At 33.4% G+C, this 24,812-nt stretch overlaps 1 protein-coding gene across 9 annotated transcripts in view; it reads left to right on the top strand.

The window, feature by feature from the left end:
- The window catches only part of DENND1B (DENN domain containing 1B), a 267,467-nt gene that overhangs the window by 81,376 nt on the left and 161,279 nt on the right, over positions 1 to 24,812 (top strand). For 7 of the 9 annotated variants that reach the window (XM_073884621.1, XM_073884620.1, XM_073884622.1 and 4 more), the window contains 2 exons: positions 13,274 to 13,323; positions 15,279 to 15,398. The exons of the other annotated variants lie outside the window; for them this stretch is intronic. In XM_073884621.1, the coding sequence (XP_073740722.1) occupies positions 13,274 to 13,323; positions 15,279 to 15,398 (170 nt within the window). The remainder of the gene's footprint in view (positions 1 to 13,273; positions 13,324 to 15,278; positions 15,399 to 24,812) is intronic. 9 annotated transcript variants of the gene reach the window in all.

Here is a 24,812-nt window from a genome sequence, read left to right as displayed (position 1 = left end):
AGAAAAAAGTATTTAAATATAAGATAGAAGCATGAAAGTCTGCCAGTTCAAAATGTTACATTTCAAATTTTCTTTATTTTTAGTTGAAAAAGAACTTAAGATTAGGTAACTATGAAACAAAACATGGAAACAAAAGTAACATTTTCAGATGTACTTGATGGAAAAATTAAAATTCTTCAAAAGTGACATAAAGTCAATATTAATTCACATGGAATATGTTATTTTGAAATAATCTTGCTTATTATAATTGTATACTGCTTTAAAAAATACCTTTGAGGGAAATTTCTTTTTTAGGAATTGGTATAAGTTGAGTGAGGCTTGTAGGTTACAAGAATCAGTAACTAACCATAAGTTGCCACCTTCTTTTTGTTTGGTTATTTCTATTTTCCCTCCCCATTTCAGTACATTATTAATAGATAAGCTCTAAAGTAATACTGCCAGGTTGTTTACTAATGTTGAAAACGTAAGCCTAAAATACAATTGGGGAGAATAAGTAGATATAAAAACATTTTACTATTAAAATTTTGAAGTTTAAAAAATATTCTCTATTAGCTGAAAGTGTTGAACCTGATCAACATATGGTATGAGCTAGCCTCATCCCCACCCGTTCTTTTGTTATCTTGTTATTGTTGTAAGGCTTAATGACAGTTGTAAGCCATAGTTCTGGATGTGGGGGTTAGTCCACCCTGGGGAGAAGAGGAGGAAACAGCAGTGTGGATTATGGAAATATGGATTGATCTAAAAAGAGACCTCTTGTAAAAGAATGGGCTCAAAGAAAAGCTAGGAAAAACTGATGAAAAGATGATGGAATATGATGTGAAAATGATCATTTGAAATCTTTCCTTTCATTCCCAGCTGCTATGTTTTGGGGAAAAGGAATGCATTTGTATGTTAAGGGAGAGCTAAAAGAGTCCAGATGAATAGTACGATTTATTAGATATATTTTCATTTTGGGTAAGATTAATTATGTGCATTTTAATAGACTTTGCATATGTTAGGCTTTTTAAATCTTAAAGATGTAATGTTAGGTATGCTATTTCCTAGAAATGTTTCAAGTAGTACACTTGATTAATGATTGGCCTTTAAATAGATCGGATTTCAAAAATTAACTTGATGGTTGTTAAAAATTAAGTATTTTAACTAATTGTGATGATAAATGCTACATTAAAATATTAATTATTGCTTATTCTATAAATTATTATTCAAATACATAGTTACCAGTTTATTCATATGTGTTTTTTCTAGACAAGGGATAACATTGCAGTTTATCTTGGTAAGCTAGTACTAAATGGTAACACATATTTACCCTTAGCCTATTTGACCAGAAAAGACAACAATGCAGTCTAGTGGTCATTTTGGTGAATGCAGACATGAGGTCCATGTGGTTTTAACTAGTTTCTGATGTGCTTGTGTATAGTGAAAGAAAAATTGTTGCCTGATTCTAAAGTTTGGAAAAAGTTAGATTGGGAAAAAGCATGACAGCATAGAAAAAGGCATTAGGGAGAGGAACATATTTTGAAGGAAGAATGATGTTTTCAGTTTTGGATATGCCAGGTATTCTGGTAGGGATGTCTTCTAAGTAGGAGGAAACCTCTGACTGGAGTTTAGGAGAGGATGATGACATGGTTTCACATAGCTATTAAGTAGCTGACCTGGGTTCTGAACCTCTCATTTTTCACTGGAGTGCCCAGATTTTCATCTACTGTGTCTAGCAATGAGATTGGATTCCCCATGGAGAAGTGAAGGCTAAAGACAGAAAGAACCCTGGGACCACCAAATGGAGAAAGCTTGTAGAGAAGGAATCATGAAGCAGCCTGAAAAGAAATGACAAAGATGGGAGGAGAGCTAGATAAAGTGGACACAGACAGCTCAGGAAGATACTTGTGCGCAGGGGTGGTATAGGGAGAAACCTGAGCTTCCTCAGATCATGGGGAGGATCACTTTCATCTTCTAATCCCAAGTGTCTCATGCATGGTAGATACTGAATAAATGTATATTATATGAATAAATGAAATGTGACACATTGTAGAAAAGTCAAATATGATAAAGACTGGAAAAAAAGGTTATTGGATGAAGAAATTAGAGATCACTGGTGGCACCAAGCTGAGAAGAATCAACAGTGAGAAGTGATGGAGACTTGCTGAATTTACATCATACTTTAAAGAAAATTTTCAGTGAAAGAGAATTATTTTAGGTCTACTTTTTAGCTGACCAAAGGTTGAATCTAACTTTGTGGAATTTATTTTAGTCTGCTTTTACAAATAAACCACTGCTGTTTTTATAATTATTCTTGGTCTCCACATATTCCAATACAATAATGTATTGTATTGGAATATGTAGAAAGCATGAGATAATTTATTCAAGAGAATTATTACTTCTTAACTGAGAGAGTTTATCAAATGACAACATGTAGTTTCTGGTTTATTGAGCAAAATCCTTTACAAGAGATTCAGGAAATTGTGTTTTCTCTTTAAGGCCATTTATGCCAAAGTGGACTAGACTAGGAGTGATCAAAACTCATTGCTATTTGGTGAGGCCTGTTTGGTGGCTTTCTGTGTGTGAAAAGAACCAGTGTTCACAGTTCAGTTTCTCATAGAAAGAGTTTTCTGCATTACAAGAACTAAAACCAAAATTGGCACCTTTACTTATAATCTCAGCAAGAGGCCAAGGATTACATCAGCAGAGAGTGTGAACTAAATTTTTATTCCAAGAGGTGGATGTTCTATAATGGGTGTGGTAGGATAAGTTTGCAAAATAATAGCTCATGGTATTTCTATTTAGAATTTCAAGAAATATTCATTCAAAAAAAACCCCACTATGACTTCAAGTTTAATTGTAGCTTGACATATTAAAAATTATGGGCATGTACATTTTTTATAAAAGAAAAATCGTGGGTAATTTAAGATAACCTAAAAAATATATGTATAAAGTCAGAGCTCCAGGAGTCTTGATTTTTAGTCCTGCCTGTTGACTGTATCTGTTGTATATTAATTATAAGCACTTTAGTTCTTGCTTTAGATTGAAAGGGATAAAAATGTCTAGCAAACTTCATTGAATAGAATTGCTAAATGTATAACTGAACCCAGGGTGTTAACTATCTGAGCTAGTTTTCCTTGTCCATCTGACCATCATATACAGACAGCTTTGACCTATCTACAAATCTTCATTCTTGAGCCTAAGATGAATAAATATTCTCTCAAGCCTAACTCCCTTTGTTATTATTAACGTTGTTTAACCTCATACTGCTTTTGTTACTCTAGTATGACTGACTTGTTCTGGTATGGTCCTTGTTCTGCTATGTGACACATGATTTTGTTTCAGATTTTAAAGAATACGCTTCAAATTTAATTACTTGATATTTTATTCCTCTGTGAGAATCAATTTAAGCCCTCATTTATAAGTCTGTTATTTGAAAGGAGTTAGGTGTTAGTTTACTGTAAATCGGATATTCTCAGTAGTAATAAACAAGCATAGGTGTAAGCAGCATTTATTTTTTATTTTTTATTTTTTTTGTATCAGAAGTTAATTTCAAGGGAATAGAACAACCTAGGGCAAGTAAGACTCACATTTGTAATTACATATTATCTCATGTTTCTCCTCGTGATTCCTTCATGTCTTGGTCCCTTTTATTTTTTTCATACACCAGGTTGAACTTTTGTTTTGAAATATTGTATAATTTTAACTCTTCATAAATATGGGAAGTATCTACCACATAGAGACCAAGTGGGCATCAAATTAGGTATCTGCTGATTATATGTTGGAACCTTCATGAAAACAAAGTGAAAAAAAAATACATAGGATGGAGAATAATGGTTAGAAGCTTTAGCCTATGAGTTTAAGTCCTGACTTTAACATTTGCTAGCTGTGTGACTTTGGACAAGTTACTTAGTCTCTTTGACTTCTTTTTGTTTTTTCCACAAGGAAAAGGAAACAAAACAGAAGTTCTTGTAAGGACTAAATGAGGTAATAGATGTAAAGTGCTTAGGTCAGAACCTGGCATAGAGTAGGCTATTACTATTATTATTATTACTACTACTACTACTATACGTGGGGCTTTGAACTCACGACCCTGAGATTAAGACCTGAGCTGAGATCAAGTCAGACACTGAACCAACTCAGCTACCCATGCACCCCAGCAATGATTTTATTTTATATATATGTATATATATATATATATATACATATATATATATGAAAGTAATGAAATAAGAAAACATGCACACTCATAAATCACATTTCCTTGAACTGTCTACCAAGGCAAATTTATTCTTATGATGCTAAAAACAGTGTAATTTAATATGAGTTCAACAAATTTTCTTCAGAGTATGAGTGATGTGCCAGGCACTGGTTAGGCATGAGAGGAACTCCAAAGTTGAATAAGCCCCAAAAGATTTTAGAGATCCATTTGTTTCCATTTATTATGCCAATTGTAACTACTAAGACTTTCTGGCTTGCTACTAACTTCATTGATCTCTGGTTACTGATGAATGACATATGTTGATTATAATATTAGAAGTGGTTAAACGCTCTATAACCTATATCTTGAAACAAGTCATTAGGAGAGCAAAGACATGGTATATTTTCATCATTGTATGAGAAAATTTGCTGATTTTATAACCTGGGGATATTATGATGGAGTATTTGTTGAGGTGAGTATAAAAATATGAAGAATAACATTGATCTTTCATAATGTTGGAGAATAAATCAATCATAGCTCTTATCCGTATGTTTTCATCAGTGCCATTCCTTTTCTTTGTCTTTAAGCTTGACTCTCTCTAGAGCACCAGTTTATCCAGCTACCTCCTGATGTCTCCATCTTTACTCCCATGTATATATCTTAATTTTGTGCCCTTCTCTACATTCCTGCTGCAACTGTTTTACTTCAGGCTACTGCCACTCACCTTGATTATTGCAGAAGCCTTCTGATTTCCCAGTCTTCAGCCTTGTCCTTTTTAAATTTATTCTACCTGGTATAGCCAGAGTGATCGCTCTAAAATTCAAGCCCAGTTGGGGCCCTCCTTTGCTTTAAACCCTTCAAAGCTTCCCTATTTCTCTTAGACAGGGTGAACCATGATTTATTGTCCAAACTGAGATACTTATTTATTAGGGGTTTTTTGACCGATAATTTATGTATGGAACAATGTAGGTCTCAAGTGTACAATGAAATGAGTTTTGACAGATGCATACACCTGTGTAACCCCCATTCCTTTAAAGATACAGACTTTTTAGCACTCCAGGAAGTTCCTTCTTGCTGCTTTCTGTTACTTACTGTGTCCCCTAACCCACCCCACAGCCCCAGGTTACCACTGTTCTGATTTCTATTACAATAAATTATAACTTGGATACCTTTTAGAGTAAAAGGGGGTGCTATTGATAATTTGCTGAGAAGATATATGTGAAGTGTTGTGGGCAAACCAGGAGGAATGGTTTCCTTACTCTTTGCATAAAGTCCAAACTTCTTAGGTAGCTTTTAAAGATCTTATGTATTCAGTCCCTTGCTTATTTTCAAGCTACACTCTCTTATCATTCTTCCAAACTTTGTACTTGTTCTTTCTCATTTCCAGACTTTTGTACATTTTCTTTCCTATGAGGGAATACCATTCTTATGTCTTCTCTACCTCCCTCTTCTCATGCGATAGGCTGGCCAATTTCTCATTCTTCCTTCATTTCTCTACTTAGGATTTCTTCCCTTGGAACTTCCACTACACTCTTCCAGAAGCACCGCTCCTAAATTTGGTTTACATATCTGTCTTCTAGGCTTCCTGGTATTCTTCACTTTTCCTGCCAATGCTCTTATTACATTACAATGTGATTGTCTGTGACTGCTATTCACACATTAAATATTTGGTAAATAAACATACATAAACATATTGATAACTGATATAAATAAATTCACATTGAATTTGTCAATATATGAGTACTGGTTAGACTTTATACATTTTAAATAAATGGTCTTCATAGAACAGTTTGTATTTTATAATTGTGTACTTATAAGTTAATTCTTCCAAACAAAGCCTCCAAATAGTTAAATAGACAATCAATTAAGATTTTTTCCAAACTTTTAAAATATACTATAATTTGCTTTTCTGCTAGATGATTTTACAGATTCCAAGGACTTTCAAGGCATAGAGAAATAGTAAATATACCATTGCTCCCAGAATATAATACTCATCTAATGGTATATTTTTCAAGCACTTTTAAAGTGTACAGTCCCTGATTTATGCTCTAAAACTAAGATTCTGTTCTTTAAAAGCATCAGACAAACGACAAGATTCCCATCTGATGTATCACAAGATTCACTGGGGAAAATTAGCAGTTCAGGCATAGTTCTGAACTAGGTTCAAGGCAGGACCAGAAAAACAGGATAATTATAATTTACTGCTCTGGAACATATCATATCTCTATTTGTCATCTGTAATACAAAAATCAGTTCTCTAATGTGTGACCTACACAGTGAATGGAGAATATGTCATGAATATCATGACAGAAGGATTATCTGCACATGGCCTAGGTATGAAGAATAACAGAAAAAATATGAATCAAGAGTCTGGTAGCCTGTGACTGAGGAAAAATATAAAATAAAGATTAACAGAGGACAAAAAGAGATAACACTATTACAGGGCAGTGAGAGAGAGAGGATATGTTTTCTAAGGGTACATTTAACAATATCTTTGCCAAGACGGTTGAAGGAAAGGCTTCATTTGAGATTGTAGAAGAAAGCAAGAGATAGTTTTATTCTTCAAGTTGGTCAGTACCTTACCTAGAATTGGTAATTAATCTTTATTTGGATTGATAAATAAGTACATGAAAAAAGAATTTTATTAGGAAATCCTCCTTAAATGAAAAATGTTGGCATGATTCTTTGAAGATCGTTTTAATTCAAGTAGCCAATATGACAGCCCAAAGTAAGCTCTCCTACACATGTTGGATCATGAGGTACGCATATGGTATAACCTTGCAGGGTTAACAGAGGCTGCTCTTACTGTGTTTGGTTATATAGAAATAGTATAATGCATTCAAATCTATATCTGCATGTATATCTATATCCATACACACCTATGTTAAATATATTAAAAATCTTCAAAGGAGGCAGATAAATTATTCAGTATAATATAATATTTTTCATCATTTTATGTCTGAGGATGCTAATGTTTTGGCATAGGCCATTGAACACAGGACCTTTAATGTTTTAGTTATTCAGTAAATATTTTTTGCGTAAATAAGTATCTTCATTGGAATTCATATGATGTTTGAGAATTCTTAAAACAAAATAACTAATAAAAGAGCTAACAGTTGTCAGGAGGTTTTTATATGCCTGACATCGTCTAATCATTTATGTGGATTTCTCACATAATCCTCATATAAATCCCCGAATAAATCCTCAGTCCTACAACATAGATAACAATTTTTGCCCATTTTCTGGAAGAGGTTAATGGAGCACATAGCCAATACCTTGCAGAGCCGGAATTTGAATTTTAACGGTTGACTCCAGAGCATTGTGCACTTGGCCACTGTGACTTTCCATCTACTGTGTGTGTGCTTGTGTGCCTGTGTGCGTATGTGTGTGTGTGTGTGTGTGCACATGCGTGCATGCATCTATTTTGTAATGATCTAATCTTAAGTCTTCCTTGTTCCAAAAATCAGGAATCATATTTCCTTTATCCTACACAACATCTAGCTGTGGGGTGAAGTCATGGTAGCCTATCGGTTGACTGAGGTAAAACTTGTTTTTTTCTAAAAATTGAAGTATTTTCCTACTTACCTTCATTCTACTTATCTTGATTTAGATGATTGACATTCAGTTTTAAATACTTTAGTATCTGTAAATGCAGATAAGTTTTATAGGCAATGTTCTATTTTATTATGTATTTCCTTTGATCTAGAAAATGTTATTAGTTAAAATAAGGTGAATAAAGCAAAGAGATATTAGTCTGAAAGCAGTGAGAGGTTATATGGTTATTAGAAAACAAACTAGAAAACAAACTAAGTGGCTTTTTAGGATAATTGTTATTCTGATCCTTGATTAAAAGTTAAAGTTAACCTAGGGATAAAAATTTGAAGGCAGTTTTTAGTAGACTTTTTGACAAAGTCAAAAAGAACCCTATTTGCATATATATGTATAATTTTCTTTCATGGCTTTTAAATGCTTCTTTTAAATTAATGAGGGAAAAATACCTTTTGTTGGCCAAGCAAACCACCTGTCTAATTGTGAATATACATATTTCTTATAACGTCACTCTGCCCTGCTTTGAATCTAGGCTTTGTCATGGGCAGTAGGTTAAACTAAAGTGACTGCAGACCACATAGGTCTCCTCATCCTTCTAAGACTGATACACAGAGAACCAAAATCCTTAAAATTTGTTTCAACAGCACAGTTCTTTTTATAGAAGAATATATTTGCTTCTTGGCAAGCAAATATAAATCTTCCAACAATAAAAATTCATTTTTAATTTTTGAAAGTGAAAAATAATTTGACCAGAGTTCACAGTCTAAATAGTTTTAGTGTCAGAAATCACAGACTTACAGTACTTTCCCTAATTTAAGGAGGAAAGACAGAAGTTCATTTCTAATTGAAATAGTACATGAAAGCAAATACCAAGAGAAAAATTCCACAGTGGGCTCAGTTATCCTGACAGTTATTCCCTGGCTTTAAGGTTAAAATACATTCTCTTAATTAAAAAAAAAAAAACTTCTTTAAAAAAATGAGAAGATGTCTAAAGAGGCTAGATATATCTTTTACCATATTAATGTAATTCTACCTTTTAATAAAATGCCATCTGATTTAATCATCCTATCAAGATAGCTGTATTTCCCTTGACAATTTAAGGCATCTTGCAGTGCCCCTGTGAGTTTGCTGTGCCGCCCGAAACATCTCAGTGCACAGTGTGGGAATCTCAGTTCTGCACCGTGCAGTCTGCTTGTGACTAAGCAGCTTAGTGCATGTTTCTTTGAATTCATAGTATTAATTAATTTTCACATATTTGGGGAGATAGTATTCAAAGTGAAGTAATCACCTTTTTAGGAATGGATGGCCTTTGTGAAAAATTAGATTAGAATTGACAAATGGCCCCCTTGTTGCTACAAAATGATTCTGAAAGTGTTACTGAAAGAATAAAATGATGGATTTTTGAAAACTGTTCTTATATAAATTGTGTTATATTTTTCCTGAGAACTTTCTGATTAAAATTATTGTGTGGAATCTTAAGAAAGAAAATATGGTATTTCAGCTTTTTATAAAATTACATGCATCATGGTTAGCAGAAAATGAATAGGTTTGAATTTTGACTTTTTCTTTAACTAGTCTAAGGCTAAGCTAAGCATAGATAACCATTTCCCTTGCCAGTGATTAGTTTAGGAGTAGCTGTGACCTTCTGGGCTAATTAAATATATTGGGAAAGTCAGCTGTGGGGTCGAGGGGGCACTTCTGGGAAAAGTTTCCTCACTTGGTGAAAAGAAATGACAGAAAGAAATGCTTCTTTCACTGGACACTGCTGTGTCTTCGTGTGGTGTGCTGAACTCTGGCAGCTTATTTTGTGATCATGAGTATAGGTATCTGAGGACAAATCCAACAAATAGGACAGCAAAGCAGAAACAAGGACAGAAGTTTCTGGAGGCCTCAAAGAGGATGTTGAATTAACCAATCCCTGAGCAAATCTTGTAACTTTTTGCAATGAGAGAGTAACTATTCCTGACCTATTAAGCACCCTTAACATTAGTCTTATTCCTTAATTATACAGTTAGTATATTCCTTGGTTAGTTACAGTTAGTCTTATTCCTTAAATATGGATGGTATTTGAACTGAGTCAAGACCCTTATGGGTCTATAGTGTAGGTGATGAATGTGTTTTGAAAAGCCCTCCCAAGTGATTCTTAACACCCTCTTATCTTCCAATTCTTACTGCCTTCCCATTGAGAACTTCCGGAGTGAGATAGTTATGGAATTGAATTAAGAGGACTGGATTATATATGGAAGTTAAGAAAAGGGAGGGGTCTAGACTAGACAGCTACCATGTTTTGGTTTGGGTAACTAGGTAGATGGTGCTGCTGTTCCAGGTGATAAGGACTACATGTAAAAGAATTACTTCAGTTTTGTATATTCTGAATTTGAGGTGTCTAGGGAACATTCAGAAATTGATACTAGAGAGTAGTTAGATATATAATCCTGGAGTCAGAAATATCTATAAGACTAAGAGATTGGTAGTTGTAGTTGAAACTATGGATGTAAACAAAATTGCCTAGGCAGATACACTTTATCAGCATGGAGGAGAGAAGTATATGGAACCTTAGAGAACATTAGTGTTTCAATATAGTGTAGGGGAAGAAGTAGTTTAAGAAGAGGAAAACAATTACTGGTGTCAATAATGATATGTCTCATTTCATTTTAGATTTTTCTCTGAGAAATTCTAAGACCTTTGTGGTTATTGAACTTTCAATTAGGAGGTAAACTCTGCATATTTTAGTTTTTTCAAAAAGTAGATTCTTAAATGCTTTTTTCCTTTTTATTTGATCAATTTGTAATGCTGAACAGTAGCCTCATGGGATAAAGAGTTATTAATAAACCCCTCAAACACTAGCAGTTTGCTCTCTTCTCTCTTATGAGATCAGTTTGACCATAATGCTTATTAATAGAGATCGGGGATATAGTGCCAAAAAGAAAAACCCAGTGTATAAATTTTCATCAGTCCTTATTTCCAGTCATTTATATGATGGTAGATGTGTTGTTTTTAGGGTATATGCGCATATGTGTGTGTGTGTGTGTGTGTTATGTATGCCCTTTGTATTTTACTATTCATAATTGTATATTCTATTTCCTTTTGTTATTACTATTTTTAACATTTGACATTTTAGTGTGTTCTTTTTGTATAAAAATAAAATATTTTAGAGAATTAAGATGACTTAGAAAATTCAAATAATTTTTCTTGGCTGAGGAAATTAGGTATTTCCTGAAAACAAAAGCCTGAAGAAAACAGAAACATGACTTTTGAGGAGTTTTATCTTAAAGCTTTCACATAATCTATGGATCCCCATCTAGTGTGCATATGTGTGTGATATCAAAAACACTTTATGATGGAAGCATCAGATTTTATGAACTCTTCGAATACATATAAAAGTACAATTTTCAATTAACATTATTGCTAAAAGAATAAACTTTTTTGCATGTATCTTATTCCTCCCTTCAACCTCTCTCTCTGTCTCTTTTCTTTTTTAACTTCAGTTTGAATAGCACCTGTAATTAAGGAAGAAAACCTGAGCCCTGGGAGCTAGGTAGGACTTTCAGCTATTGATCTGTGTAAACCCAGCGTCTACTGTCAGGGGAGAAGCAGTCAACTGCTGAGCTGCTTTGTCGCTGACATAAGCTGAGAGAGGATTTTTTTGTCTATACTGTTTATACACTACTCTATAGACCTGCTGGCTGGTTGAATTTTAAAGAGTGCGGAGGTTTAAAGACTTGTCCCCTGAGGGATGCTTCTGCCAGTTGGGAAGCGAGCTGAGGCTGTTTTGCAGAAGTGTGTGCATGTGTGTTGCTTGTGGAGAGGGGGAGGGGGAGGGTGTGAAAGATTGAGCAACTAACTGGGAAACATTCTTCTTAATTTGAGTCTTAAAACTGATGTGAAATATATTACTAATTTTGGTACATTTAGAAGTAGACAATGAGTTTTGAATATGGATCTGTTGTTACAAAAATTATATGAACAACTTTGCAAGGGAGGGATATTAAAATAGTGTTGATATGTATACTAAATATGGTAAATGGCTTCACTTTTTGTAGCACAAGATAAGGATTAGCAATGGATAAATGAACTTACTTGTAATGTTCAGTTTCAGTAATTTAAATTATTTCAAGTTTAGTGGCTCTTTTAATTACATTTAACAGAATTTTTTCAATAGTAAAACAGCTTTTTCTAAATATGGGGTCTGTGCTCATATTTTTAAAGGTATGTGTTCATAAGCAAAGCAGGGTACCTTGCCCTAAAGATAGAAGGACTGCTTTTTTTACATGCTGCTTTTCTTTCTGCTTCAATGTCTTAAGGCTTTCTTGAAGCTTCCTTAGGTATTGGCATTGGAATTTTATAATGTTTTATTATTAATTAATATCTTATTGCAGTCTGCATTTTAAAAGAACGTGATAAATTCTACTTTAAAACACTCAATACTAGGTTTCTGTAGAGGAGTTAAATATGCAGGTGTTAATAATTTCTCTGGATGTAAATTTTATTGGTAAAGAGGTAGTATTTTTGGTGGGGGTGACTACTGCATTAAGATATTTGCTCTTTTTTTTTATAGGAAACATTCTCATAAATCTCTGCTTTGTCTTATAAAATCACCTGACTTTGAACTTATATGATGTTATTTTCAATTCTAAAGCTTAACTTTAGAATGAGAGTTAATTTTAAGTTGTTTTTCCTATATAAAAAAATAAATCTTTTTCTGTTTTTTTGCCAGGTGTCTGACAGTTACTCATATTTTATTATGATTATAACGTGTATGATTTCTAAAGGCTTTTAAAATTATTTTATAATGACTTTATAAAATCACTGCAGGTTATTTTCTATGCTTAATTAAAACACTGATTTTCATATTAGGCAATCCGTAAACAAAAGTGCACAGAATAGAAGCCATGTTGTTTTAAATTTAAAGGCTTATTTTTTAGATACACATTTTTTTAAAGACTGTTATTTGAGATAAACTTAGTGTTACTGTTGTTGAATTTACCAAGAGTTGAAACATATAAATGTGTTTCTTTAGCTATAGAAAGTCTTTTTTTTTTTTTTAACCATTTTACTATGGGACATGTAGATTTGTTATACCTCTCAGTAATTCATGCCGCTGCCAACTTCATTCCCTTTTCTCTGCCTGCATTTTAATTGAAACAACATTTATGTTTTTGAGCCAGGATCTGTCAGAAGTCCCTGTGGCTAGTCTGTGGTACAAGTAGCAGCAGACGTAGCTTACCCATATGGTGCGGTGCTTCTTGTAAAATCCATATGGCCTTGTTGAAGGGAATCCCAGCGGGGATGTGAAGGGTGTTAATACCCTTCAGGCCAGGCCTTTCCCTCCTGGGGCTTCCGTGGCATTGTCAGTGCAATCTGCCAAAGCACCAACTTAATTCCTTTTTAATAATCAATTATTTTAGTCTAGGAACCTGTGCTATTTTTCTTAAGGAAAAAAAAAAAAAACAAACCTTTTCCCCCCTAGAAAAGGTCTCAAGAAAAAGTTTTAACTGCATCTTTTAAAATATTCTAAAGCTTTTTTTTTTTAATTTGCATTTGCAGGAAGTACTACAGAGTGTGCCCAAGTTCTGTTTCCCCTTTGACATTGAAAGGTACAGTATAAACCATCATTCAAAGTAACTTCAGCTCATCCCAGTGAGCACTTTAAAATTGTTTCATGTGTTTTTTAATAAAAAGAAATGTATGTTCTCTTCACTGCTTCTAGCAACAACAAAAAAAGGACCAGAGGTTCAAAATTAAATAATATTTGAAAGGAAGAAGCCTTTTTACATTATTATATCTTTTGTTTTCTCCACTGTGGCCAGTTAGGAGAAGTCTTAAGGTTCCATTTCTTCCTTTTGTTCTTCAGGTACATATTGTAAGCACCTGCAGAAAAAAAAAATATTACTATGTCCTTAATCAGAGCCTTAGAATTGTGTCTTTTAAAATTAGATGTATATATCCTGGTTTCTATCTCACTTCACCCTAATTGAAAAGACCATCTGTGTGATATTGTAAAACTCATGGCTAGTTGTCTCCCAAGAATAGCTGTATAGAAATAGTGCAATATTATGGAAGGCTGCAGGGAAGTCCTCCCAGCAGTTTTGAAAATCTCATTATGTTTGTATTTTACTGAACAAATAATGAATAGAGTATTACCTGTGTGTAGTTGGAATTTCACAGAATATATAGGCCTTTGAACATAAAAACTGATCATTTATTGTTTTTCATGTGATTTTCACACCCTATTATCAGTTTTTTTAAGAGTATGGTATGAGGGGTTTTAAAGGAAAATTTGTTTTTGGAAAATATTTTGCTAAAGTAAAGATTAGTAAAAATCTGAAATTTTACAATGTTAAAGATAATGCCTTCTGAATGAGGCTAATTGATACTAATAAGCATTGCTGATGAATGATACCCCTTGTTTTACCTCCTTCCTAGAGAATCAGTTGTGCTTGTTCAAGTTGCAATTTACACATTACTAGCAAAGATAAAATACAGGAGGAAAAGCTTTGAAAGTACATTGTGAACATGGGCACTGGAGGTGTTTTTGAAGTTTGTAAAAATTTTTTCAGAACTGTCCACTTAAATGTGTATTTGTGAAATATTCAGCACTTGAAATGCAGTATTTCCTGACAATTGAAACAATTTGTAGTAACATTGGCACACTGGTAATAAAGCAACTTACTTCTTTCTACATAATTCCTGTGGCTATTTCAGAACCAAAATTTAGGTGTCATAGATATTTTATCTTGGGACCAGGAAGCAGATGTTCAGTTATGGTTGTCTAATGGCAGAATGATAGCCAGTAACAAGAAGTGTATTTATATATTTTAAATGGTGATAAAGATTCAGTGTAATGGTTTATATTGCATGTTACACCGCAGTGTGACGCATGCTATAATAGCATGATACTTAGGTCAACAGCTAAAATTCTTTGTAGTAAGCTTTTCTGTGGGAATTGTGTTCTTTCTTTGTGCTTGGAAATTTGTTCTCAGTTCATAGGTAGTTCTAGACGAGAATGCTGAAAAATGCCAATAGTAATTTTTATGGTGCTTTACTGGGTGAGAATGTCAACAGAAGAAACAATTAAACAGAGGTGGTGGTGGCTGCCATTGGATGCTAAAGCAGCCTTATTTGCTGTCTAAGCAGTCTAAAAATAATATGACAAGAGAGGCTGGAGTTGAGCAGAATCAGTCATCATGTTTTCCTTCTCAGTTCAACAGTCTCAGTAATGGTATTTTCAGATTTATGAAACATTTTAGAAGTACTTTTAGGCATGTGCAGACTTACAATGAAATACCTTATGATTCCCTACTATGGGGTTAGTATATACTTAATTGCTCGGCCTGTAAGTGTTACAACTTAATGTGATATTTGACTCATTATTTAGTTGTTTACACATTTCATACTCATTTTAGTTTTAGAACATAGTTCTAGATTTGAGAACCAACTGATTAAGAAGGTGAACCCAGTGGCTCATGTAAATACATTCTTGCTTTGTTTTTCTTTAAGAAAATTGTCACACAAAAACACATTAAAGTTTTATAATATTGCTGTATTATAGAGTATCTCAAAATCAAGTCGGACAGCATTTTACCTTTGTACTGACAGACATTGAAAGTAAACAGAGATTTGGATTCTGCAGACTCACATCAGGAGGCAAAATTTGCTTGTGCATCCTTAGGTGAGTATTTGTAGTAAAAAAAAGTGGATGCATTAGTACATTAATTGTGCCTTTCTTTTGTACTTTGTTATGCTTAGGATGCTTAAAAATATGCATATAATATTTTTTTCTTATTTGTTTTCTCTAGATCCAAGTAAATTGAAAAATAACTTTATCTTCTGTATAGAGCATCAATTAGATTTCAAGATTTACCAGTAACAGTAAAACCTTTCTTGAAAGAATTGGCTCTTTTAAGATTAGTTTTTATGGGTTTATTTTTGAAAAATTAAATATTAAGATGTGAGTTTAAATAATATATATTTCACCTATTAAACAGGATGCAAAAAAAAATCAATTAAATTAATACATGCTCTTTTCTATCACTGACCCAGAACCTCGATTTTTGAAAGTGAATTACTGCTTTAAGGCAAAGGTTGTAAACTGGTGATTCTGGGCAAAAATGTTTAATAGAGATGTTTTATTTGGCCATATGGTGTTTTAAAAACTTTTGAAGATGTTTCTAACTTTATAAATTTTAGTGAAATTTTGCGTAAAATTCAAGCTTCTAATTCCTTTTGGTAAATGGGAATATTTGCTAATTCTGGTCGTGCACTTCCCAGTAGCAGCAATATGCTGGAACTCAGCAGTGGGTGTTTAGTTGTGTCATGAGTTTGCTACTTTGCCACAAGTCCTACCTGTCCCACTTCCATCGCTTACATCATTTGCCTTGATTCAATAGGTAGTTAAGATTGTGTCTCCTTTTTGTAGACCTAGGATTTGAGGTGCTGGCTGTTTACAAGAAAGGATTCTGAAAGTTAGCTCCCCTTTATTATGTCTTGATGAATCAAAAATCCAGATGTATTCCATAAAAATAGGATTCTGTACTGTGATTATAATATGTATATTGGTCAAGGTAGATTCTGTGGAAATGCTTGTAGGAAAAGAAATAACATCTAATTTAATAATTAAAATGTTATAAAGAAAACTTTGGTATAAAATTGATGTTCGTTTGCTATTTAGCTACATTCATATCATTCTTTGAAGTTTAGGTTATAAATTTACCCAGAACATTTGTTAGAGTTGGAGAATTTTCTTCAATCTTTATTTAAAAGTAAATGCTTAACTGCTTTATAAGTGTAAGTAACAGAATGTGGATGTTCCTCCATTCTTTCTTTAGGCAACAACTCTTTCATTTGGATAATAATTGTATTTAAAACATATGTTTTATCTGGAAGAGTATTATGCTTCAAACTATAGGTTGATTCTTATAATTTGAATCCAGTTGATTGTGCAGTGAGAGTGGGGGTGACGTGGAAAATGGGTAAGGAGGGCTCCTTTTATCATTGTGTTTAATGCTGAAGGTTCAAAAGCTACACTTTAAAGGGGGGGTAGAACCTTATCTGCTCTGCCCAAGGCACGTTTGTCCTAATAGAAAGACCAAAGCTATAGGTGCTTTCTAATTTTTCTCTATCAATTTTTAAATCTTTTCATTAAAAAAGTCAAGTTTACAGAAAAGCTTTAAGAATACTACAGTAAACTCTTGTGTATACATCACCGAGATTCACAACTGTTAACATGCTGCTGCTTCTCCTTCCTCTCTCTCTGAGTGCGCACACACATACATGCAAATTCTTTGTCTTTCTTTTTCTCTTATTGTTTTTGCTGACCCAGTTGAGAATAAGTTATAGACATCAGTTTTCCTAATATTTGAACCTGCATTTTACAACTTTACCTCACTGCCTCCAAAATGAGTTCCTGATAGTCATAAAGAGGATGAAACTTTGTCTTTGTTTTGAACTTTTAAAATATTTTGAATACACTGAACCTATTAATAATTAGCAAATAGTGGGGCGCCTGGGTGGCTCAGTCTGTTAAGTGTCCAACTTTTGGTTTCGGCTCCGGTTGTGATCTTACAAGTTGTGAGATGGAGCCCTATACTGGGTTCTGCACTCAGCACGGAGTCTGCTTGAGATTCCCTCCCCCTCCCTCTCCCTCTGACCCTGCCATTCGTTCTCTCTCTCTCTCTCTCTCAAGTAAGTAATAGATAAATAAATAAAATCTTAAAATTTAGCAAATAGTTACTAAATGTTCAGAATAGTCCCTATAAATGTGCCTATAGAATAAACCTTCTCAGAAATTTGTTTAAATTTAGGAAAGCCTACATCACCTAAAAGTATTTACACAAAAAATGAACTGTAGCTATTTGTTAAATTCCTGAAATACTGGTATAGTGTTCATATCTCCAAACCAGGGGTCATTAATTTGTAGGAAACAGATTCTAAAACAGTTACAGTAATCAAGTGATTGTTATCAAACTTGCGTATGTGGAAGAACACCAGAGTGTTGTAGTACTCTTTGAATTAGGAACAGTTTTACCTGCAGAAAATAAGGTTATGTTACATAAATGTAATAAAAAAGTAAAATCATGTATGCCAATGAAGACAACCTTTCACAATATGCATTATTGGTTATTTTATCTTTTAAAAAAAGATTTCTGTTTGTTTATTTTTGTCATGTGACAGTTCTTTCTGCTAGATAAGAAATAAGTAACAAAGCTTTATGAAAAAACAGAGGAGAATCTTAAATTGAGAAAGTTCTATTCTCCAACTTATTTTTTACTAGGAAATTTTTATTTATTTTTTCTTTTTCTTTATTATGTTAATCACCATACATTACATCATTAGTTTTTGATGTAGTGTTCCATGATTCATTGTTTGCGTATGACACCCAGTGCTCCATGCAGCACGTGCCCTCTTTAATACCCATCACCAGGCTAACCCATCCCCCCACCCCCCCCCCCTCTAGAACCCTCAGTTTGTTTATCAGAGTCCATAGTCTCTCATGGTTCATCTCCCCCTCCGATTTCCCCCCTTCATTTTTCCCTTCCTACTATCTTCTCTCTTTTTTTTTTTAACATATAATGTATTACTTGTTTCAGAGGTACAGGTCTGTGATTCAGCAGTCTTGCACAATTCACAGTGCTCACCATAGCACACACCCTCCCCAATGTCTATCACCCAGCCACCCCATCCCTCTCACCCCCACCACTCAGCAACACTCAGTTTGTTTCCTGAGATTAAGAATTCCTCATATCAGTGAGATCGTATGATACATGTCTTTCTTTGAATTATTTCGCTTAGCATAATACCCTCCAGTTCCATCCACGTCATTGTAAATGGCAAGATTTTACTAGGAAATTTTTAAAAGATTGCCATCTCATGATTTTAATGGCATAACATAATCTTTGTCCTCAAAGGCAGTGTACCACGTTGAGAATAGCCAATATTGTTTTAATAGTGAAAGAGAATTAAAATGTAATGGAATTCAGCAGTTTTTTCAGAAAGCTGTTATAGATAGGAGAATACCTATTTTAAGCTGTAATTAACATATGTCTGTGAAAATAATTTTAACAAATCTCTTAAGTGCTGTCTTACGGGGGATAATGGTGTTTTGAGTCCTGGTTTGTCTATGAACTAGACCAGGTCTCCCCCACTTTAGATTTAACTTTATAACTGTTGAAAGAAAGGATAAAACTTTAAATGTACTGGAAAAAATATTGTTGATTTAAAAAAAATTACTGTGGGGTGCCTGGGTGTCTCAGTCAGTTGAGCATCCAACTCTTGGTTTCAGCTCTGATCATAATCTCAGGGTTGTGAGATTGAGCCCTGTGTCAGGCTCCACACTAGGCATGGAGCCTGCTTGGGATTCTTTCTCTCTCTTTCCCTCTCCCTCTGCCCCTCCTCACCCCCTTCTAAAAAACTGAATAAATAAAAATAAAATGACTGTAGTCATAAGCGCCTTTATATACCTACCATTGAATCTTGAGGCCAAAAAGATTGGCATCTTTGCCTGTATGATGATGAAAGAGTTAATAGCTATGATACATAATAAGTAGCTACAAGTTAATGACACAGAACCGAATAGAAGAATAAGGAAAACATCTGAGTAATATATTCATAGAGGAAATTTAAATAGTATATATACCTGTAAATGATGCTCAGCCTTACTAAAGGTGAAAGAAATGAACATACTAAGATTGAAAGAAATGAAATAAAAAAAAAATAAGCCTGTGGGGAAACAGACATGTCATGTCAACTGTGTAGGGACTATAAAATGACATAACCATTAGAAGAGAAATTTAGTAATATCTATCAGATTTATAAAATCTCATACTCCTTGACTCAGTTCTAGAATTTTAAAAATCAGGAATATTCCCAGTTAGTGAGCAGTAAAGTGTAAACAAAGTTGTTTATTATAGCATGGTTTATAATAGCAAAATAATGGGATGTAAATGTCCTTCAGTAGGAATTTTTGGTACATTCCCTGGTCAGTTTCCCCTGCCCCTACCAGAATGTTCTCTGTTTTTTTCACTGATGGGTGATTTTCTCAGTGCCTACAATAGTGCCTGGCACATAATGAATTCTTAATAGATATTTGTTTAATAAATAAATTAATGAATGAATGACAAACAGAATGGAATATTATTTATCTATTGGGGAAAATTATATACTAATACAGACTGTAACTCTGAGAGATGTTTATGAAAAATTGTGAAATGATGAGAAGTGTCAAAGTAATATTTATGGTATGTTCTTATATTGTAAAGAACAATTTATATATGTATGTAAATGTATCTACTTTAAGAAGTAGCTGACATGAAAAATTTATATATTAATATATGAGTGTATATACTTATAAAAAAGACTAGAAAGATAGGTCTCCAGTTTTTTTTTTTTTTACTTTATACACTTCAGCATTTATCCATTTTTTGCAATGTATGAGTCATTTTAATCATTTTCTCCCTGTCCTATAAAATTCTCAGATGTTAGAACTATAAATAGCATATTAAAACTGGGAATTTAACCACATCATCTTTTGTCAGGTAAAATATGTCATCTGTTTTCAGGATAGAAGATTATTTTACTAGTGTGTTTTATTACAGGCACTTCAAAGGCACTCAGTTGATCATTGTGGTATAGCAGAATTAAGAATGGAAAGGGTCGTTTCATTCTGTGTCCTTGAAATTTGGAGTCATAGTGTGTGAAAGAATGACCTTTGGAAGAGAAAAAAATATTGCTTGTGAAATGACTTTCCTGTTACCATCTTGGAGCCTGAGATTAATGTTTCTCTGTAATTTCAACACAAAATATTTAATATATTGGAAATGCTTTGTGAGATGGTAGGAGAAATGTTACTACATCCAGTTTATTTCCTATTACTTGTTTCTCTTTCAACACTGCTCATTTCATTTCATTGTATCCTTAAGACGTAGTAGAAGAAAATTTGTTTAATTTCAATATAAAACTAAGACATAGAATTTAACTAGTAATCTTCTGAGGTGACTAGGGAAAGAAGGTAGAAGAATTATCTACTGAACTATTCACAGAATTGGTTAGGGCAGTCAGGTCTCTTCATTTGAAGGCTAGAGGTGTGTGTGTGTGGGGGGGGTCTCTTCATTTGAAGGCTAGAGGGGTGTGTGTGTGTGTGTGTGTGTGTGTGTGGTCTCTTCATGTGAAGGCTAGAGGTGTGTGTGTGTGTGTGTGTGTGTGTGTGTGGTCTCTTCATTTGAAGGCTAGAGGTGTGTGTGTGTGTGTGTGTGTGTGTGTGTGTGTGTGTGTTTTAATTACGGACTGTGCTGCTTGCGGGGGTTATATGAGAGAATCGCCTACGCTGGTATTCTGTGTATTAACTGGTGGCTGTCCAAAGCTTTGAAGTAATGTTTGTATTCAGTTTTGTGCGAGTATCCTGATCTTAGAATTCAGCCTTAATTCTAAGGCTCCTTGAGTTTAGCCTTTATTAGGGCTAAAATTTTAGAAAAATGACAAGATACTTGCATAAGCAAGACACAGAAATATATGTCTTTAACCATGTTTTTCTGATAACAAAAGTAATATGTTTTACTCAGGAAAATCTAGATGATCTAGAGAAGTTTAAAAAAGAAAATAAAGGACTTTAACACATAACTGTTGCTTAAATTTTGGTATTTTACTCTCATCATTTCTATAAGACTTGTTGAGACACATTTAAAAATCTCTGTTGGATAGCAAACTAAATAATTAACTGTAGTCTTTAGTTACAATTTCTAAATGAATGAATGCATGTGAAGCAGTTTATAAATTGGAAAAACTGCTATGGCTTTCATAGAATCCCCTGTAAGTCCTGACTGTTTTTGAACATGCTCAATCTGATAGTTGGTCATTTCACTTTTCTAATGCCTTAAAAGTTGAGATTTAGCACAAAGATGATTTCCTTTCTGATTATGGTTTTTAAAATTAGTTACTTATATCTTTACCTGGAATATATTATGTCTTTTGAATATGAAAAATCTTAATACCTTGTCCATGAAGCTCTTATGCAAAATTAGTGCATTTATATTAAAACATACAATATTTTTAGGTATTCTATTGTGAGATAATACCGGATTGGTTATTTAGGGATCATTCTCATTAAATGATTTAAGATTCTTAGATAGAAATTAATATTTCTCCTGTTGTCTTTATAATATCCTGCTAAAGACTTTTTTTTCTACCGTGATTGAATGTATCTTAACAAAAAAAAATCTTTTCATTTATATTACATTCTAGTATTTGTATTTTAATGAGCTAAGTTTAAAATGAAAAATATAAATGTCTCTTGAGTTTTGTTGATATTGAACAGTTTCAAATATTTCAGGTCCTTAAAGATAGTCATAATGAAAATGAGATACATTTAAGGATGGTTAAAATTTTTAATACAAGGTAAAATCAGGTACAAAAGTTGTTGTGTAATTTTGAATTTTCAGCCATGGTTGTATGCTTTAGCTTCTTCCATGACTTATCTCTCCTAGCTTAACAGGATTTCAAAAATATTCTGAGATATTACTAATTTAAATCTTGCCATTGTTTGTATTTAGAATTGCTTTCACAGGCTAACAAAAATGCAAGAAGTAACCTTTTTTCCTAATTTGATTAACATAATTTTAGAACTATAAGATTGTTGCGAAGGGTTCAAAACGAAATACCCTAATAAGGAAGACAGATTGATGTTTAGGGCCTTTGTAGTCCGGCCCCCGCCCCCCCCCCCCCCCCGCTTTAACTCATACCAAACTTGAAGCTTTCACACTCTTCCTTTGGGCAAATCCCTTAGAAGCAGAATGTTTCAATTTTACACATTTTGTGTCAATTTTCCAGACAGAAAAACAGCCTCTAGACATTAGACGTTTTTCTACGGAAAGGCAGTTTCCTTAGTTTTATTTGATTACTATAAGTTAAAGTTCCTGCTGATCACTTAGACTGTTAGTGGTTACTTGACTATTTGACAAAAAACATTTCCTTTCCTTTATTTAACCTTTGACTTTTGAATGTAAAAGTTTTATCAGCTCTATAGTGGAAGCACAAGTGTGGGGGAAGTCTTCTTACTGCCGCAAAGTGGATTCATGACTTTATATGTACTCTGTTTTGCCTTATATCTTTACAAAAAATTAAGAAAATAGCCTTATAATTAAACTTTGAAGAATCTCTTGCCTTTTTAAAAAACAATTGGTCTTAATGTTTTACATTCATATATGTTTGCAAGACTATAAGAGTCACAGTTATTCTTTGTTAAAGAAATGACATGTTCAGTTTTATAAGATTCAAGTAAAATAAATTAAGTCATTATAGTATGTTGAGTACATTTTTTTTTTACCTTTCTTGTTGGTGGTAGACCAACTACTACCCTTCTAGTAGTTTGTGGTTGGTTGTAAGAAGACAAATTTTGACTGTCTTGGAGTCTATAAAATTTAACTGTGAAAAAAAATTTTAATTTATTGACAATCAGTTTAAGGGCTTATATGTTAGTTAGAAATAGCTTTGAACATATATTGTTTGAAAATTATCTAAAAAGCCACAAAAATAAAAACATGAGAATAACATTTCTTACCCAGCGAGGTAAGCTTATATAATTCATAATGTTTTATAAATCTATAACATTTATAATATATGTTATTTTTGCCACACATTTTGTCTTTAAAGTTTACAATGGAATCTTGTTAAAATACTTGAATTACTGACTACTTGTATACTCCAAACCATTTTCTTTGTCATATAAAAGAATGAGCAGGACTTCCTGTTGAGTAGTTGCTCCATGTCAAAGATTGTGAATTCGATCACTTACAGGGACCAGGAAGGGATTCAAATGAGATATAAAGGTCTGACAATTAGAAGTTGGGATTAATGTGGTGATCCAAGTAGGACATGCCATATCCAAAGACAGAAGCCATCACTCAGCTCCAGGTACTTGTTACAAAGTGAAAAATGTTTGACCAGTATTGCCAGTTCTTTTGATTTTTAAGAGGAGCAAAAAATCCAGATTTTTAAGTGAATTATCTCAGATTTAGAAGTTGGCAACTTATTCAATTAAGCAAGGGGGTGTTGACTAAACAAAATATGCCCATGGGCTAGAGATAGTCTGCAAGTAGCCAGTTTGTACCCTCTACTAGATGCTATTGTTTATTAGCAACAGAAAATGTCCCAGCTTCCCTGACATTTCTAAGAGCACAACTAGGTTACAGAATAGCTCCACTTTGATATGTGCTGTTTTGTTAAGAAATGTGAATGATATGTAGTCTTCAGAAGGAGCTGTTATCACCAAGAATCAGTACATGTTCACAAAGTGCAGGTTGTGTGTAACTAAAGTCAGTTCTTTATGACACTGGTGTATCCGGAAGTGTTGTAGAAATTTGAATCTGTTCCACGTTCTCTCATAAACAAATTATATAGAGAGAAAAATACTGGCTAGACAATAGATAATGAAGTTATGAGTTCTCTTAGTGGTTAAAGTATCATACTTAGATTGTTGGTAAATAGACGTTTTTTTTGGGGGGGGGGAGGGATCTTATACCATATTCAGGCCATGTCCTTTTATCCACAGTGATGAATATAGAAGCAGTACTGAAATCTACAATTGGAAGGAATTACCAATACATTAGATGAAAGAATTAAACAGATCTTTATCTGCTGAAAAATTTGCCCATATGAGCAAAATATAATTTAAAAGGCATAAAGATAATGCTCTGAACATTAGTTAGATAAACAAATTTTGGAAGATAGAATTTGCTTCAGTGGATAGAAATTATAAGTAGACTGATTTAAGATTAAACCAGAATATATTTTGTCATAGTTTATTTAGCTGCCTGAAAATGTCTGGTCATTGGACATGTTTATTCAAAGACTGGATGTTCTGTAGAACTGCGTGCCTGCATTGGGTGATGGGCTATTTACAGTGGACCCCTGAGCAAATATTGCTTAGTCAGATTGACCAGAGTTCTAATCCCATGCTTGCCGTTTGGCAGCTTTATGACCCTGGATAAATTGTTTTACTTTAGTCAATTATACATTATGGCATTATTTTAATAATTAAATAAGATAATACATACAAAGTAGCTAGCATGTTTTTCATACATATAGTTAGTGTTTA

The sequence above is a fragment of the Callorhinus ursinus genome, unplaced genomic scaffold (assembly GCF_003265705.2).
Source record: "Callorhinus ursinus isolate GAN/ISIS: 27379988/994484 unplaced genomic scaffold, GSC_fseal_2.0 scaffold57, whole genome shotgun sequence".
Taxonomy (NCBI): domain Eukaryota; kingdom Metazoa; phylum Chordata; class Mammalia; order Carnivora; family Otariidae; genus Callorhinus; species Callorhinus ursinus.
This window is presented reverse-complemented; position numbering and strand designations above follow the sequence as displayed.